This window comes from Anolis sagrei, chromosome 12, assembly GCF_037176765.1.
Source record: "Anolis sagrei isolate rAnoSag1 chromosome 12, rAnoSag1.mat, whole genome shotgun sequence".
Lineage (NCBI taxonomy): Eukaryota > Metazoa > Chordata > Lepidosauria > Squamata > Dactyloidae > Anolis > Anolis sagrei.
Genome location: NC_090032.1, coordinates 20,067,610 through 20,087,958, shown reverse-complemented (window position 1 = coordinate 20,087,958; position 20,349 = coordinate 20,067,610). Strand labels below are relative to the sequence as shown.

General features: G+C 37.9%; 1 protein-coding gene across 1 annotated transcript in view; it reads right to left on the bottom strand.

The window, feature by feature from the left end:
- Positions 1-253: 253 nt before the first annotated feature.
- Positions 254-20,349, bottom strand: part of MAP4K2 (mitogen-activated protein kinase kinase kinase kinase 2) — a 73,048-nt gene continuing 52,952 nt past the window's right edge. Inside the window, exons 17-31 of the mRNA XM_067472541.1 lie at positions 18,125-18,296; positions 16,022-16,128; positions 15,885-15,926; positions 15,508-15,592; positions 15,348-15,427; positions 11,951-12,011; positions 11,738-11,861; positions 11,597-11,655; positions 9,817-9,920; positions 9,445-9,616; positions 9,248-9,316; positions 7,306-7,392; positions 5,177-5,247; positions 3,393-3,448; positions 254-1,154 (exon numbers count right to left, since the gene is read on the bottom strand). Of these exons, the coding sequence (XP_067328642.1) occupies positions 1,067-1,154; positions 3,393-3,448; positions 5,177-5,247; positions 7,306-7,392; positions 9,248-9,316; positions 9,445-9,616; positions 9,817-9,920; positions 11,597-11,655; positions 11,738-11,861; positions 11,951-12,011; positions 15,348-15,427; positions 15,508-15,592; positions 15,885-15,926; positions 16,022-16,128; positions 18,125-18,296 (1,377 nt within the window). The 3' untranslated portion in view covers positions 254-1,066. The remainder of the gene's footprint in view (positions 1,155-3,392; positions 3,449-5,176; positions 5,248-7,305; positions 7,393-9,247; positions 9,317-9,444; positions 9,617-9,816; positions 9,921-11,596; positions 11,656-11,737; positions 11,862-11,950; positions 12,012-15,347; positions 15,428-15,507; positions 15,593-15,884; positions 15,927-16,021; positions 16,129-18,124; positions 18,297-20,349) is intronic.

Here is a 20,349-nt window from a genome sequence, read left to right as displayed (position 1 = left end):
TTTTCGGAAGCTTTTCAGAATCTTCTCAGAAACTTCTCAGAAACTTTTCGGAAACTTTTCAGAAAGTTCTCGGAAATTTTTCAGAAACTTTTCGGAAACTTCTTGGAAACTTTTCTGAAAGTTCTCGGAATTTTTTTGGAAACTTTTCGGAAGTGTTTCGGAAATTTCTCAGAAACTTCTCAGAAACGTCTCAGAAACATTTCGGAAGCTTTTCAGAAGCTTTTCAGAAACTTCTCGGAAACTTTTCGAAAACTTTTCGGAGTTCTCAGAAATTTTTCGGAAACTTTTTGGAAGCTTTTTTGAATCTTCTCAGAATCTTCTCGGAAACTTCCCGAAAACTTTTTGGAAGCTTTTCAGAAATTTCTCAGAAACTTCTCGGCAACGTCTCATAAACTTCTTGGAAACTTTTCAGAAGCTTTTCAGAAGCTTCTTGGAAACTTTTTGGAAACCTTTGGGAAAGTTCTCGAATTTTTTTCAGAAACTTTTCTCAGAATCTTCTAGGAAACTTCTCGGAAACTTCTCGAAAACTTTTCGGAAACTTCCCGAAAACTTTTTGGAAGCTTTTCAGAAATTTCTCAGAAACTTCTCGGCAATGTCTCATAAACATCTCAGAAACTTTTCAGAAACTTTTCAGAAGCTTCTTGGAAACTTTTCGGAAACTTTTGGGAAAGTTCTCGAAATTTTTTCGGAAACCTTTCTCAGAATCTTCTCGGAAACTTCTCGGAAACTTCCCGAAAACTTTTTGGAAGCTTTTCAGAAATTTCTCAGAAACTTCTCGGCAACGTCTCATAAACGTCTTGGAAACTTTTCAGAAGATTTTCAGAAGCTTCTTGGAAACTTTTCGGAAAGTTCTCAAAAAATTTTCAGAAACTTTTCTCAGAATCTTCTCGGAAACCTCTCTAAAACTTCCTGGAAACTTTTCGGAAGTTTTTTGGAAATTTCTCAGAAACTTCTCGGAAACGTCTCGGAAACTTTTTGGAAACTTCTCGGAAACTTCTTGGAAACTTTTCGGAAACTTTTCAAAAACTCTTCGGAAACTTTTCGGAAAGTTCTCAGAAACTTTTGCTCAGTAGCTGCTCTCGTGACCCGTCAGGATATAAAGGTTGCTGTGCGCCGTTGGATTGTCGGTGGGAGTACTTTCGAGGATGATGTCCCTTTGTTTGGAGAAGAAAAACATAATTGTAAAGTTGGAAGGGACCCCCAAAGGCCATCCAGACCAACCCAGTTCTGCCGTCCTGATAGCCACCCTGCTGCATCCAAAGTATAATAATAATAATAATAATACACAAAATCATAAAGTTGGAAGGGACCCCCAAAGGCCATCCAGACCAACCCAAAAAAGGCATTTTTCGTTCAAGCAGCCCTAATAACTGGCAATGTCTTTGCACATTTCCAACTGTGTGCATCCGATCTGGGCACAGCGACAGAAAGCTTGAACAATATCCTGTTCGGATTACGGCAACACAATGGCCGGGCAGCCTTTGAATGGTGTGCAGAAACTTCACAGAGCTTTTAAAAGCAGGGCTTTGGATACAGGAAACACATGATACCCTTGTTACAACAGCTCCGTTTCGTTTCCGGACACAATTCAGAGAACAATTATATTGCCTGAGTGAGTCTACGCTGGAGAATGAATGTAGTTTGACTCCACTTTAACTAGAAATAAATAGAGCAAATAATAATAATAATAATAATAATAATAATATTCACTCTACTTATTTGTAATCAATGTTATTATTATTACATTATTATTATTATTATTATTATTATTATTAAATAGAGCAAATAATAATAATAATAATAATTCACTCTAGTTATTTGTAATCAATATTATTATTACATTAAATTAAATTATTATATGAAATTATTATTTTCCCACTAGCTCAATAATAATTTAATAATAATATAAAATACTAATACTTTGATAATAATGATTTTAATAATAATAACTTTAATGAGAATATTTTCCCACTAGCTCAATAATTTAATAATAATATAAAATACTAATACTTTGATAATAATGATTTTAATAATAATAACTTTAATGAGAAATAAATAGTGAATTCTTATTGAATAATAATAATAATAATGAGTTTAATAATAATATCTGTATTGAGAAATAAATAGTGAATTATTATTCAATGATAATTATTAGTACTATTGTTAAATTATTATTAAATTATATTAATAAGATTATTAAATAATTATTAATTAAATAATTATTAAATTATATTAATAATAATAATTATATTATTAATAATTAATAATAATAATTATATAATTTGATAATTACAATTCACTTTATTTCCTATTAATATAATAATTATTAGTACTATTGTTAAATTATTATTAAATTATATAATATAATATATAATATAATAATATAATTTGATAATTATATAATATAATAATTATATAATATAATATAATATAATATAATATATAATTTGATAATTACAATTCACTTTATTTCCTATTAATATAATATTTATAATAATAATAATAATAATAATAAATATTGTTAGGAAAATAGTAGGAAAATAATAATGGTAATCTGTATTTTAAGTATTTTCCTACTAGCTGAATAATGTTATAATAATAATTTAACAATAGTGCTAATAATAACTTTAATGAGAAATAAATAAGAGTGAACTAATATTATTTATTAGATTTCATTATTACATTTTTATATGTTTATTAAATTATTCAGCTAGTAGGAAAATAGTTAAAATAAAATTTCCCATTATTATTTTCCTTCTATTTTCCTAACAATATTAATTTATTATTATAAATATTATCTTAATAGGAAATAAAGTGAATTATTATTACCAAATTACATTATTATTATTATTCAATAATGATTATTATTATAAATATTATATTAATAGGAAATAAAGTGAATTATTATTATCAAATTATATTATTATTATTCAATAATGATTATTATTATTATAAATATTATATTAATAGGAAAAAAGAGAATTATTATTATCAAATTATATTATTATTATTCAATAATGATTATTATTATTATAAATATTATATTAATGGGAAATAAAGTGAATTATTATTATCAAATTATATTATTATTATTCAATAATGATTATTATTATTATAAATATTATATTAATAGGAAATAAAGTGAATTATTATTACCAAATTATATTATTATTATTCAATAATGATTATTACTATTATAAATATTATATTAATAGGAAATAAAGTGAATTATTATTACCAAATTATATTATTATTAATCAGTAATGATTATTATTATTATAAATATTATATTAATAGGAAATAAAGTGAATTATTATTATCAATTATTATTATTATTATTATTATTATTAATCAATAATGACGATTATTATCCCACTTGCTGATAGACTCACCTATGAGCTCCCAAAACCCGGAATACTCTGGACTCGTCCGTTACCTCCTGTGTTACCTGTTGAGGAACAAAGTCAAAACTTAGCAGGAAATTCCTGTATATTTGGTTATGATATCAATATGCAAGTATCCAAAAATTCCAAAATATGGAACACTTCTAGTCCCAAGAATTTCAGGTAAACAATTGAACCTAAATTGGGTGGGAGTTAGATAGGAAATTGGACATTCATAAACTTTCCCCATATTTTTATGATAGAACCAATTAGGAAATGAGATTTACAACCCAGGGACAAAAATCATAATGTGATGCAGTTATATTTATTTATTTGTCGTGTCATCAGCAACCATTGTATTACAATTCTAACAGAGCAAAACAAACACACAGATTAAAAAGGAAAAGGAAAAAAATACACACAGATTTTGCAAATTTGGTAGTTGGTTAAATGTCCTTTGACCAGTATCTGTCCCCTTGGAGTGCCTCTGGTGTTGCCGCAAGAAGGTCCTCCCTTGTGCATGTGGCAGGGCTCAGGTTGCATTGCAGCAGGTGGTCAGTGGTTTGCTCTTCTCCACACCCGCATGCCAAGGATTCCACTTTGTGGCCCCATTTCTGAAGATTGGCTCTGCATCTCGTGGTGCCTGAGAGCAGTCTGTTCAGCGCCTTCCAAGTCGCCCAGTCTTCTGTGTGCCCAGGGGGGAGTCTCTCATCTGGTATCACCCATGAATTGAGGTGCTGGGTTTGGGCCTGCCACTTTTGGACTCTCGCTTGCTGGGGTGTTCCAGCGAGTGTCTCTGTAGATCTTAGAAAACTATTTCTAGATTTAAGTCATCGACGTGCTGGCTGATACCCAAACAGGGGATGAGCTGGAGGTGTCTCTGCCTTGGTCCTTTCACTATTGGCTGCTACTTCCCGGCGGATGTCAGGTGGTGCAATACCGGCTAAGCAGTGTAATTTCTCCAGTGGTGTGGCGCGCGAACACTCCATATCTCATGAAGAGCCACATCCACTGTTTTAGTGTGGTGAGATGTGTTCCACACTGGGCATGCATAGTCAGCAGCAGAGTAGCATAGCGCAAGGGCAGATGTCTTCACTGTGTCTGGTTGTGATCTCCAGGTTGTGCCAGTCAGCCCATGATAATGCGGCATGTCTCATTAAGAGCCACACCCACTGTTTTAGCGTGGTGAGATGTGCTCCACACTGGGCATGCGTACTCAGCAGCAGAGTAGCACAGCGCAACGGCAGATGTCTTCACTGTGTCTGGTTGTGATCTCCAGGTTGTGCCAGTCAGCCCATGATAATGTGGCATGTCTCATTAAGAGCCACACCCACTCTTTTAGCGTGGTGAGATGTGTTCCACACTGGGCATGCGTACTCAGCAGCAGAGTAGCATAGCGCAAGGGCAGATGTCTTCACTGTGTCTGGTTGTGATCCCCAGGCTGTGCCAGTCAGCTTTCGTATGATATTGTTTCTAGTCCCCACCTTTTGTTTGATGTTCAGGCAGTGCTTCTTGTAGGTCAGAGCACGGTTCAGAGTGACTCCCAGGTATTTGGGTGTGCTGCAATGCTCCAGTGGGATTCCTTCCCAAGTAATAATCCCCAGAGCTCGGGATGCTTGTCTGTTCTTAAGGTGAAAGGCGCACGTCTGTGTTTTAGATGGATTAGGGATCAGTTGGTTTTCCCTGTAATAGGCAGTAAGAGCACCTAGAGCTTCGGAGAGATGTGAACCAGCGATGTGATGCAGTGCTATTATTTTACTCTTAGGGTATATCTCATGCTGTTTTGAGCTCACCTCATTGGATTCTAGGCTTCGTCCTTGCATGCCGTGCTTCCAGAAGGCCAAGACGCTGTCTTGAAGGCACACTGCGGGGAAATCCATACATTAACAACAACAACAACAACAACAACAACAACAATAAATAAGAGAGAAAGAAACCTGTGGTTTTAGACCTATTCTTAATTTTTATTTATTTATTTATTTATTTATTTAATAATAATAATAATAATAATAAATGGGAGCGAAAGAAATCTGTGGATTTAGATCTATTTTTAATTTTTAATTATTTAATAATAATAATAATAATAATAATAATAATGAATGAGGGAGAGAGAAATCTGTGGTTTTAGATACAGTAAACACGTGATAATACAAGGTCAGAGGCAGTGATATGAAATCTCTGTTAACTGTAACCAAGACTCTGCACCACATAGTTGACTAAAAGACACAAGGGTCATTCCAGTGTAGATACACTCATATAATCATATAATCCAGTTCTAAGCAAATAATGTGGGTTATATAACAGTATAGAAGGAGCCTCAAGTTAGTGAGATATAAGGTCAGAAGTTGTGATATGAAATCTCTGTTAACTGTGACCAAGACTCTGCACCACATAGTTGGCTCAAGGACACAGGGGTCATTCCAGTGTAGATAGACTCGTATAATCCAGTTCTAAGCAAATAATGTGGATTATATAACAGTATCGAAGGGGCCTCAAGTGGGTGAGATACAAGGTCAGAAGCTGTGATATGAAATCTCTGTTAACACTGACCAAGACTCTGCACCACTGTTGGCTCAAGGACACAGGAGTCATTCCAGTGTAGATAGACTCTTATAATCCAGTTCTAACCAAATAATGTGGATTATATAACAGTATAGAAGGAGCCTCAGGTTAGTGAAATACAAGGTCAGAAGCTGTGATATGAAATCTCTGTTAACTGTAACCAAGACTCTGCACCACAAAGTTGGCAAAAGGGCACAGGGGTCATTCCAGTGTAGATAGACTCGTATAATCTGGTTCTAAGCAAATAATGTGGATTATTTGCTTTGAGAATCTAGATTATATAACATTGCAGAAGGGGCCTCAAGTTGGTGAGATACAAGGTCAGAGGCTGTGATATGAAATCTCTGTTAACACTGACCAAGACTCTGCACCACACTGTTGACTCAAGGACACAGGGGTCATTCCAGTGTAGATAGACTCATATAATCCAGTTTTAGGCAAATAATGTGGATTATTTGCTTTGGGAATCTGGATCATATAACACTGGAGAAGAGGCCAAAGTTAGTGAGGTACAAGGTCAGAGGCAGTGATATGAAATCTCTGTTAACTGTAACCAAGACTCTGCACCACATAGTTGGCTCAAGGACAGAGAAGTCATTCCAGTGTAGATACACTCACATAATCCAGTTCTAAGCAAATAATGTGGATTATATAACAGTATAGAAGGAGCCTCAAGTTGGTGAGATACAAGGTCAGAAGCTGTGATATGAAATCTCTGTTAACTGTGACCAAGACTCTGCACCACAAAGTTGGCAAAAGGGCACAGGGGTCATTCCAGTGTAGATAGACTCGTATAATCTGGTTCTAAGCAAATAATGTGGATTATTTGCTTTGAGAATCTAGATTATATAACATTGCAGAAGGGGCTTCAAGTGGGTGAGATACAAGGTCAGAAGCTGTGATATGAAATCTCTGTTAACACTGACCAAGACTCTGTACCACATCGTTGGCTAAAGGACACGGGTCATTCCAGTGTAGACAGACTCATATAATCCAGTTCTAGGCAAATAATGTGGATTATATAACAGGATAGAAGGGGCCTCAAGTTGGTGAGATACAAGGTCAGAGGCTGTGATATGAAATCTCTGTTAACTGTAACCAAGACTCTGCACCACATAGTTGGCTCAAGGACACAGGGGTCATTCCAGTGTAGACAGACCCATATAATCCAGTTCTAGGCAAATAATGTGGATTATTTGCTTTGAGAATCTGGATTATATATCATTGTAGAAGGGGCCTCAAACTGGTGAGATACAAGGTCAGAGGCAGTGATATGAAATCTCTGTTAACTGTGACCAAGACTCTGCACCACAGGGGTCATTCCAGGTGAGGGGCACTCATGCATGGAGGAATAACCTACCAATGGTCTCAATGGGGAAGTTGAAGGTGAGCTCCGGCGTGAGTGCGCCCTGGGGAACCCCTCGCAGGTTGACCACCCTCACGCAGCCTATGGGAAGGAGAGAAAGAGAGTCAAGGGAGACACTGAGACTGTCAGGGAGAAAATGCTGCAATAGATCAGAATGCATTGCTTCTTCCTCCAAGTGTATGGCAAAATACAGTTCTGATGGACATGTGTTCACAGCACAGTCCACTAAAAGGTTAAGAGAGTGGAGATGGGATCCTAGAGTCATTTCTCCCTTCTACGTGCACTTCCTCTTTGCCCTGTGCTTGCTCTCTGCCATCTTTGATTCCTTGCCATGCTCTCTCTGCATCTGTCAATCCATCACCATCCTCGTCGTGTGAGTGTCTTGCTAAGGTTGTGACTATCCCTGTATGCTGATAGCAGACCTGTAAATAGTTGTATGTAGCAACGACTGAAGAGTCAACCTCCAAAGGAGTTTGGACGAAAGGCAGAGCTCAAGTGTGTTGATTCGAGCTGGTGAGATACAAGGTCCAGAGGCTGTGCTATGAAATCTCTGCTAACTGTGACCAAGACTCTGCAACATTTCAGGGATTGGAACTAACTACTTGACTTTTAGAAAGTCCATCCCATTGCGCAGCTGGAAGAGGAGGAAGTGATAGAGGAAGTGTGCTTATTCAAGCTGGTGAAATACAAGGTCCAGAGGCTGTGCTATGAAATCTCTGCCAACTGTGACCAAGACTCTGCAACATTTCGGGGATTGGAACGAACTACTTGCCTTTGAGACAGTCCATCCCATTGCGCAGCTGGAGAAGTAGGATGTGATAGAGGAAGTGTGCTTATTCAAGCTGGTGAGATACAAGGTCCAGAGGCTGCGCTATGAAATCTCTGCCAACTGTGACCAAGACTCTGCAATATTCCGGGGATTCGAACTAACTACTTGCCTTTGAGAAAGTCCATCCCATTGCGCAGCTAGAAGTGTAGGACATGATAGAGGAAGTGTGCTTATTCAAACTGGTGAGATACAAGGTCCAGAGGCTGTGCTATGAAATCTCTGCTAACTGTGACCAAGACTCTGCAATATTCCAGGGATTCGAACTAACTACTTGCCTTTGAGACAGTCCATCCCATTGCGCAGCTAGAAGTGTAGGACATGATAGAGGAAGTGTGCTTATTCAAACTGGTGAGGTACAAGGTCCAGAGGTTGCGCTATGAAATCTCTGCCAACTGTGATCAAGACTCTGCAACATTTCGAGGATTGGAACTAACTACTTGCCTTTGAGAAAGTCCATACCACTGCACAGCTGGAGGAGGAGGATGTGATAGAGGAAGTGTGCTTATTCAAGCTGGTGAGATACAAGGTCCAGAGGCTGTGCTATGGAATCTCTGCCAACTGTGACCAAGACTCTGCAACATACCGGGGATTGGAACTAACTACTTGCCTTTGAGAAAGTCCATCCCATTGCGCATTTGGATGAGGAGGAAGTGATAGAGGAAGTGTGCTTGTTCAAGCTGGTGAGATACAAGGTCCAGAGGCTGCGCTATGAAATCTCTGCCAACTGTGACCAAGACTCTGCAACATTTCAGGGATTGGAACTAACTACTTGCCTTTGAGAAAGTCCATCCCATTGCGCAGCTAGAAGAGTAGGACATGATAGAGGAAGTGTGCTTATTCAAACTGGTGAGATACAAGGTCCAGAGGCTGTGCTATGAAATCTCTGCCAACTGTGACCAAGACTCTGCAATATTCCGGGGATTGTAACTAACTACTTGCCTTTGAGATAGTACATCCAATTGCACAGCTGGAGGAGGCAATGAGAGAAGGAATGCATATACCTAACTAGCAGAGGTGTTGTATGTGTGTGTTACTCTTTCTTCTCTTTCAACTCCACAACAGAGACAACAACCCAAGGGCAACAAAAAAACTAAGCAACGTACGTACGTTCGAAACACACCAGGACGGTGTCCCGGTCCATCTGCGTGACGTGGCTGGCCAAAACAAGCGGCCGACCTGCAAGGAAGAGGGGGACAAAAGGGTTGATGAACTACTGGAAACAAACCCTTGAGGTCATCTAGTCTGACCTCATTATCTGGGAATTCAGAAACTCTGCTGTTTGACTTCCCCAATGCTAAACCTACCAGAGGGAGTTGCGGTGCAAAGCCCGGTGCTGAGTGAAAGGATGCTGAAATGCAGCTCGGTGCCCGGCTGGTCGCTACCGGCGACCCCCAAGCAGACCTGCGGGAATTCCTCTGCCTCCACCACCAAGAGTTCAAACAAGGTCAAGGGACTGGGCAACAACACTGGGACGTGCTGGGAAGAGAGGAAACAGTGAACTTTCTAATATTTTCACAAACCCCGATGACATCTAGACACTTGATGATCCAACAATGTGGCTTTCTCGGCCTCCAAACCCATTTGACCCCTTCCTTCCTTCCTTCCTTCCTTCCTTCCTTCCTTCCTTCCTTCCTTCCTTCCTTCCTTCCTTCCTTCCCTCTGCCTTCCTCTCTTACCTTCAAGAGCATGAACTTCTGTAGTGGTTCGTACCACTGGAGCAATGCCAGGCTGGAGGGCAAGGCGGCGCACAGGAAAGTACTCCCGGAGTACGGATTTCGGACTGAAATGCAAGGCGAGACGGATGGATTCACCTACGTTCACATCAGAATCATAGGATGCTAGAGACCCCAAGGCTGTCCAACCCCATTAGGCCATGAAAGAGGACACCAATCAAGCTCTCCCGATAGATGGCCATCCAACCTCACAGGCATTTGCCGGTTTGGGGAAAAAACTGGGTTCATTTTCAGTGAACTTTCTAATATTTTCACAAACCCCGATGACATCTAGACATTTGATAATCCAACAATGTGGCAGTGAGTCAACTGCTTTTTCGTAATCAATCCAAGTTGCATAGAGGTTTGTTTTGCGGCTTTTGCAATTTTCCAGTATCATTTTTATTATTATCCAGTATCATCATCATCATCATCATCATTATTTATAGTATTATATTATATTATCATTATTATATTATGATTGTAGTATTAAAATATGGCATTTTATATTATTATTATGTATAGTATTATTATATTATATTATTGTATTATTGAAATATGGCATTTTATATTATTATTATTATATAATTATAATAATTATTATACTATGATCATTATCATTATATTATTATAAAATATTATTTTATTATTATCAATTATTATTATCATTATCATTATATTATTATATTATTATCAATTATTACTATTTTATTATTATCATCAATATATTATTATATTATTAAAATATTATTATTTTATTATTATCAATCACTATTATTATCATTACATTATATTATATTATTATTTTATCATTATCAAATATTACCATTATCATTATATTATTATAAATTATTATATTATTATAAAATATTATTATTAATTATTATTATCATAATTATATTATTATATTATTATAAATTATTAATATCAATTATTATCATTATATTATTATATTATTATAAAATATTATTATATTATTATCCATTTTTATTATTATCATTACATTATATTATATTATTATTTTATTATTTTATTATCAATTCTTATCATTATATTATTATACATTATTATCATTATATTATTATATTATTATTAAATATTATTATATTATCAATTATTATTATCATTACAATATATTATATTATTATAAATTATTATTATTTTATTATTATTAAATATTATTATTTTATTATTATCATTATCATTATATTATTATATTATTATAAATTATTATTATTATATCATTATTAAATATTATTTTATTATTAGCAATTATTATCATTATCATTATCATTATATTATTATCCATTTTTATTATTATCATTATATTATATTATATTATATTATATTATTATATTATTATTATCAAATATTATTATCATTATCATTATCATTATATTATTATATTATTATAAAATATTATTATTATATTATTATTAAATATTATTTTTTTATTATCAATTATTATTATCATTATCATTATATTATTATATTATTATCAAATATTTTTATTATTATTATTAATTATTAATTTTAATTATCATCATCATCATCATCATCATCATCAAAATTATCCTTATTTATATCCCTGCCTTTCTCCCCGTGGGGACTCAAGCCGACTAACATGAAGGCAGTCACCATCAAAGAAGTCCCAGTTGGACAGATGGCTGGATGGCCATCTGTCGGGAGGGCTTGTATGTCTCAACTTTCATATCAGAAAGGTGCAAAAGAGACACAGACCCACCTACGCGGCATTTCAAGCATCCTTTGGTGTCCGGGATCTTGGCTGACAGTGCAAATTTCCTGCCAAAAAGGGACAAAAAGGTGTCAGGAAGACCTCATGCAAGCCCTCCCGACAGATGGCCACCTGGACATTTCCCCCTACCTTGGGATGATCCTCTCCGTCAGCCGGTTGGTAGCGAGGGAAAGCGGAACCTGGCGCTTCTGCAGCTGTCGCCGCTGCTCGAAGAGGCCCAGGAGGTTATGGGAGGACACCTGGGAAGACTTCCCTAAAGAGGCAAAGTTCGAGCACACCTTGACCCGCCATGGCTCAAGGCGATGGGATCCAGGGAGTTGTAGTTTTGCAAGAGTTACTCACCAGCTAAGGTCAGTAGTACATTGTTCATACAGTAGAGCCAAGCGCACCGATGGGGAAGCAGCTGGAGAAAGAAAGGAGAGAAACCATTGCTTCTTGGATCATAAACACTATTATAATGCATATAATAATAATACAATAATAATAATAATAATAATAATAATAATAATAATAATAATCTAAGAGGAGGAAGGGGACTGAGGATGAGTCTTTAAAAACACCTGTCTCCTGGATGTTGCTTATTACATCTGCCTGCCACCTCGGGAGGAGAAGGAGGAAACACCTGTCTCCTGGCTGTGGCTTACTACATCAGCCTGCCACCTCAGGAGGAGAAGGAGGAAATCCTGCTGCTACTCTCCCCCTCCCAAGCCAGCTAAGAGGAGGAAGGGGACTGAGGATGAGTCTTTAAAAACACCTGTCTCCTGGCTGTGGCTTACTACATCTGTCTGCCACCTCAGGAGGAGGAGGAAACATTTGTCTCCTGGCTCTTGCTTACTACATCTGCCTGCCACCTCAGGAGGAGAAGGAGGAAATTCTGCTGGTTCTTCCCCCCCCCCCCCAAGCCAGCTAAGAAGAGAAAGGGGACTGAGGAAGAGACTTTAAAAACACCTGTCTCCTGGCTGTTGCTTAGTACATCTGCCTGCCACCTCAGGAGGAGAAGGAGGAAATCCTGCCGCTTCTCTCCCCTCCCCCTCTCAAGCCAGCTAAGAGGAGGAAGGGGACTGAGGAAGAGACTTTAAAAACACCTGTCTCCTGGCTGTTGCTTGCTATATCTGGCTGCCACCTCAGGAGGAGAAGGAGGAAACATCTGTCTCCTGGCTGTTGCTTACTACATCTGCCTGCCACCTCAGGAGGAGAAGGAGGAAACATCTGTCTCCTGGCTCTTGCTTGCTATATCTGGCTGCCACCTCAGGAGGAGAAGGAGGAAACATCTGTCTCCTGGCTGTTGCTTACTACATCTGCCTGCCACCTCAGGAGAAGAAGGAGGAAACATCTGTCTCCTGGCTGTTGCTTACTACATCTGCCTGCCACCTCAGGAGGAGAAGGAGGAAACATCTGTCTCCTGGCTCTTGCTTGCTACATCTGCCTGCCACCTCAGGAGGAGAAGGAGGAAATATCTGTCTCCTGGCTGTTGCTTACTACATCTGCCTGCCACCTCAGGAGGAGAAGGAGGAAACATCTGTCTCCTGGCTCTTGCTTGCTACATCTGCCTGCCACCTCAGGAGGAGAAGGAGGAAACATCTGTCTCCTGGCTCTTGCTTGCTACATCTGCCTGCCACCTCAGGAGGAGAAGGAGGAAACATCTGGCTCCTGGCTCTTGCTTACTACATCTGCCTGCCACCTCAGGAGGAGAAGGAGGAAACATCTGTCTCCTGGCTGTTGCTTACTACATCTGCCTGCCACCTCAGGAGGAGAAGGAGGAAACATCTGTCTCCTGGCTGTTGCTTACTACATCTGTCTGCCACCTCAGGAGGAGGAGGAAACATTTGTCTCCTGGCTCTTGCTTACTACATCTGCCTGCCACCTCAGGAGGAGAAGGAGGAAATCCTGCCACTTCTCTCCCCCCCCCCCCCCCCGAAGCCAGCTAAGAGAAGGAAGGGGACTGAGGAAGAGGCTTTAAAAACACCTGTCTCCTGGCTGTTGCTTACTACATCTGCCTGCCACCTCAGGAGGAGAAGGAGGAAATCCTACTGCTACTTTCCCCCTCCCAAGCCAGCTAAGAGGAGGAAGGGGACTGAGGATGAGTCTTTAAAAACATCTGTACCCTGGCTGTTGCTTACTACATCTGCCTGCCACCTCAGGAGGAGAAGGAGGAAATCCTGCTGCTACTCTCCCCTTCCAAGCCAGCTAAGAGGAGGAAGGGGACTGAGGAAGAGACTTTCAAAACACCTGTCTCCTGGCTGTTGCTTACTACATCTGCCTGCCACCTCAGGAGGAGAAGGAGGAAATCCTGCTGCTTCTCCCCCACCTCCAAGCCAGCTAAGAGGATGAAGGGGACTGAGGAAGAGGCTTTAAAAACACTTGTCTCCTGGCCGTTGCTTACTACACCTGCCTGCCACCTCAGGAGGAGAAGGAGAAAATCCTGCTGCTACTCTCCTCCTCTCAAGCCAGCTAAGAGGAGGAAGGGGACTGAGGAGGAGACTTTAAAAACACCTGTCTCCTGGCTGTTCTTTACTACATCTGCCTGCCACCTCAGGAGGAGAAGGAGGAAACATCTTTCTCCTGGCTGTTGCTTACTACATCTGCCTGCCACCTCAGGAGGAGAAGGAGGAAATCCTAATGCTACTCTCCGCCTCCAAGCCAGCTAAGAGGAGGAAGGGGAGTGAGGATGAGTCTTTAAAAACACCTGTCTCCTGGCTTTTGCTTACTACATCTGCCTGCCACCTCAGGAGGAGAAGGAGGAAATCCTACTGCTACTTTCCCCCTCCCAAGCCAGCTAAGAGGAGGAAGGGGACTGAGGAAGAGTCTTTAAAAACACCTGTCTCCTGGCTGTTGCTTATTACATCTGCTTGCCACCTCAGGAGGAGGAGGAAATCCTGCTACTCCCCCCCTCCCAAGCCAGCTAAGAGAAGAAAGGGGACTGAGGAAGATTCTTTAAAAACACCTGTCCCCTGGCTGTTGCTTACTACATCTGCCTGCCACCTCAGGAGGAGAAGGAGGAAATCCTGCTGCTTCTCCCAAGCCAGCTAAGAAGAGGAAGGGGACTGAGGAAGAGACTTTAAAAACACCTGTCTCCTGGCTGTTGCTTTCTACATCTGCCTGCCACCTCAGGAGGAGGAGGAAACCCTGCTGCTACTCTCCCCCTCCCAAGCCAGCTAAGAGGAGGAAGGGGACTGAGAAAGAGACTTTAAAAACACCTGTCTCCTGGCTGTTGCTTACTACATCTGCCTGCCACCTCAGGAGAAGAAGGAGGAAACATCTGTCTCCTGGCTGTTGCTTACTACATCTGCCTGCCACCTCAGGAGGAGAAGGAGGAAACATCTGTCTCCTGGCTGTTGCTTACTACATCTGCCTGCCACCTCAGGAGGAGAAGGAGGAAACATCTGTCTCCTGGCTCTTGCTTACTCCATCTGACTGCCACCTCAGGAGGAGAAGGAGGAAATCCTGCTACTCTCCCCCTCCCAAGCCAGCTAAGAGGAGGAAGGGGACTGAGGAAGAGACTTTAAAAACACCTGTCTCCTGGCTGCTGTTGCTTATTATTTCTGGTAATTATATATACAAATAATAATAGTAATATTCAAATAATACTATACCAATAATAATAATAATAATAATAATATGCCAATAATAATAATAATAATAATATACCAATAATAATAATAATAATAATAATAATAATAATAATATACTACTATTAATAATAATAACAATAATATAGGATGACGATGATGACTCCTACCTTCTCCATGGTATCTTCATGCAGTTCATGCAGGTTGAGGGTATAAATGCCTTCGTCCGCACCTACCAACAGGTAGAGATCTGCGCCAGAAGGGAAACTGCATTAGATTGAATGATTGGCAGATTTGAAAACTTCAGGGCAGAATGCGGATGGGTTTTACCTCTCGTTTCCGGGTGGATCCACGTCGTGGCTGAATTGATTTTCAACGGGCAGCCGTTGAAGACTTTGGAGAAACAGGCTCCCATCTGGCAAAAAAATGTAGAATGAAAGCTTTAGGAACGTATTTTGATTGACATTTAAAAGTGTGATCACGTTGGCGGATGACCCTCTGTCAGGAGTGCTTTGACTGTGTCTTCCTGCCCTTGTGGTCTCTTCCAACTCTTATCCAAAATGCTTAGGATTTCAGATAATCACAGAATCGGGAGGGACCTCCAAAGGCCATCTAGTCCACATATCAGGAAGGAAGACACCATCAAAGCCTTCCTGATAGATGGCCATCCAGATTATAACAAAGATATCAAAGTGCATGGGACTTACGTGGACTTTTGGGGTGGGGGGCAATCCGTGGCAGAGCAGCCTCTGCAGAGAGAGAAACATAAGGTACGATTCCATGACTGGTTTGCAAAGACGCCGGGACTTCAAAAACAGAGTAAAATTGAGATCTCTCAACTTACGGTCGCCTCGTCTTTCTTCTTCATGGTGGCCCACTCTGTGGAAAGGAGCGAGTCCGCCGGTTTCGGGGGACCCAAGGAATTGGGGGTATCGCTCAGCTCTGTGTTGCCTATAAGGCCAAGGAAAGCAAAGCCAGGCGGAGGAGTCAGAAAAGCCACACTGCAAGTCTTTTAAACTATCTACCGATCTACAGTAGAGTCTCACTTATCCAACCTTCGCTTATCCGACATTCCGTCTTATCCGACGCTCTTCCATCCTATCATTTCCTTCCGTCCTTCCTTTCTTACTTCTTCCTTCCTTCTACTCTATCATCTATCTGCTTACTGATTAAGCCAGGCTTTCCTCCTTCCTCTCATCTGTCTGTCTGTCTGTCTATCTATCCATCCATCCATCCATCCATCCATCTATCTATCTATCTATCATCTATCTATCATCTATCTATCTATCTATCTATCTATCTATCCATCCATCCATCTATTTATCCATCCATCCATCTATTTATCCATCCATCCATTTATCCATCCATCCATCCATCCATCTATCCATCTATCCATCCATACATCCATCTATCCATCCATGTATTTATCCATCCATCCATTTATCTACCTATCCATCCATCCATCCATCTATCCATCCATTTATCCATCCATCCATCAATCTATGCATCCATCTATTTATCCATCCATCCATCCATTTATCTATCCATTTATCTACCTATCCATCCATTTATCTACCTATCCATCAATCCATCTCTACCTATCCATCCATCCATCCATCTATCCATCCATCCATCCATCCATTTATCTACCTATCCATCCATCCATCCATCCATCCATCCATCCATCCATCCATCTTTCTATTTATCCATCCATTTATCCATCCATCTATCCATCTATCCATCCATCTATTTATCCATCCATCAATTCATCCATCCATCCATCCATCTATCCATCCATCAATCCATCTATCCATCCATCTATTTATCCATCCATCCATTTATCTACCTATCTATCCATCTATCAATCCATCTATTTATCCATCCATCCATTTATCTACCTATCCATCCATCCATCTATGCATCCATCTATTTATCAAGCCCTCCATCTATCCATCCATCCATCCATCCATCCATCCATCCATTTATCTACCCATCCATCCATCCATCCATCCATCCATCTATTTATTTATTCATCCATCCATCCATTTATCCATCCATCCATTTATCTACCTATTCATCCATCCTTCTATTTATCCATCCTTCTATTTATCCATCCATCCATTCATCCATTCATCCATCCATCAATCCATCCATCCACCCATCTATTTATCCATCCATCCATCCATTTATCTACCTATCCATCCATCTATCCATTCATCCATTCATCCATTTATCTACCTATCCATCCATCCCTCCATCTATTTATCCATCCATCAATCCATCTATCTATCCATCCATCTATTTATCCATCCATTCATCCATCCTCTATCTATCTGCCCATCCATTCATCCGTTCATCCATCTATCTATCTATCTATCTATCTATCTATCTATCTATCATCTATCTATCTATGGTAGAGTCACGCTTATCCGACCTTCACTGTCTTATCTGACGCTCTTCCCTTCTTTCATTTCCTTCCTTCCTTCTACTCTATCATCTATCTGCTTACCAACTAAGCCAGCCTCCCCTTGTCCTTCTAATCTGTCCATCTATCTATCTATCTATCTATCTATCTATCTATCTCCAGTAGAGTCTCGCTTATCCGACCTTCGCTTATCCGACCTTCTGTCTTATCTGATGCTCTTATCCGACACTCCCTTTTTCCTCCAATTAAAGGAACTCTCCCCAATTCTCTCTCCATTCCAGTGAAAAAGGCAAGACAAGGAGGAAGAAGAGGGAGGAAAGAGGGGGAAGAGGCAGAATCGGAAGCGGAAGTGTCCCTCCTCCTTCCTTCTGTGATTTCCACGCTCCTCTTCCGCCTCCGGGCATTTCCTGCTGGGCCCGTCTAGCCCCGGGGTGTTGCCTTGCCTTAACTCTTTCGGAGTCCCTGTTGTTATCATTCAAGGCATTCCTCCCAATCAGCTTCGGGCCAAATCCCAAAATATACCTGGCAGGGTCTGGCTTCTTGGATGCTCGTCTTCCGAAAACTCGGCTCCTTCTTCGTGCTCCCAAGGAGCCTTATAGGCCAGCTCGAGGTTGAGGAAATCCCAAAAGGGGCCACTCCGGAGGGTGTCCATGTCACTCTCGCCGGGATCGCTGAGTTGTTGTTCCTTTTGGGGCTGTGCAACGGAAGGGAGACAGAGTTGGAGAAGGAAGGAGCAAGGAGTTGGGTTGCTGTGAGCTTTCCGGGCTGCATGGCCATGTTTGAGCAGCATTCTCTCCTGACGTTTCACCTACATCTGTGGCTAATGGCATCTTCAGAGGTTCTGTAGACAGTGAAGCAAGTGGAGCATACATATGCCTATGGAGAAAGAACCCTTCTCTGTTAAAGCAAGTGTGAATGTTGCCATTTCTTATTTTTTATTATTATTATATAATAATAATAATAATAATAATAATATTAATGATATATCATATTATATTATTATATCACTATTACTCTTATGTTCTTCTTCTTCTTGTTGTTATTATTGAGATAGACTCAGTGATATATTATTACAATTCTATTATTATTATTATTACTACTACAAAGAGGGGGATATATTTAATAATATTATTATATCATATTATATTATTATATCACTATTACTATTACTCTTATGTTGTTGTTTTGTTGTTGTTGTTGTTGTTATTGAGATAGACTCAGTGATATATTATTACAATATATTATTATTATTACTACAGGGAGGGAGATATATTATATAATATATATTATATATTATTATTACTATTATTATTGGAAAGACAGAGAAAGGCTCAGGGATATATTATTATAATATCATTATTAATATATAATAATAATAATTAATTAATTATAATAATTAATTTATTATATTATATTATGGTATGTTATAATATTATTAATATTTTATTATATTAAAATATTATAATATAATATCATATTATAATTATGATAATAATAATTCTTATTATTAGAGAGAAACTCAGGGATATATTATTACAATATTATTATATTATTATATTACTATTATTATTATTATTACTTCAGAGAGGGAATATATTATATTATATATATTAAATATAATATATTTTATATTATTACTATTATTATTAGAAAGACAGAGAAAGGCTCAGGGATATATTATTATAATATCATTATTAATATATAATAATAATAAATTAATTATAATAATATATTAATTATATTATGGTATGTTATAATATTATTAATATTTTATTATATTAAAATATTATAATATAATATCATATTATAATTATCATTATTATTATTATTATTATTATTAGAGAGAAACTCAGGGATATATTATTACAATATTATTATATTATTATATTACTATTATTATTATTACTTCAGAGAGGGAATATATTATATTATATATATTAAATATAATATATTTTATATTATTACTATTATTATTAGAGAGACAGAGAGAGACTCGGGGATATATTATTATAATACCATTATTATGATGTAATTATTATATAATATTATTATATTATAATAATAATAATATATTAGTTATATTATATTATGGTATGTTATAATAGTATTAATATTATATTATATTAAATTATTATAATATCATCTTATTATCATTATTATTAGAGAGAGACTCGGGCATATATTATTACAGTATTATTATATGGCATCCTTGAAGTGACTGGACTGACCTTGAAGGAGCTGGGGGTGGTGACGGCCGACAGGGAGCTCTGGCGTGGGCTGGTCCATGAGGTCACGAAGAGTCGGAGACGACTGAACGAATGAACAATTATATTATTATACTATTATTATTATTATTATTATTACTATTATTACTACTACAGAGAGGGGATCTATTATATTATATATATTATATATAATATATTTTATATTATTACTATTATTATTAGAGAGACAGAGAGAAACTCAGGGATATATTATTATAATATTATTATTATTAATATATTATTATAATATAATATTATATTACATTATGGTATGTTATAATATTAATGTTTTATTACATTAAATTATTATAATATAATATAATATCATTATCATTATTATTAGAGAGAAACTCAGGGATATATTATTATAATATTATTATTATTAATATATTATTATAATATAATATTATATTACATTATGGTATCTTATAATATTAATGTTTTATTATATTAAATTATTATAATATAATATAATATCATTAT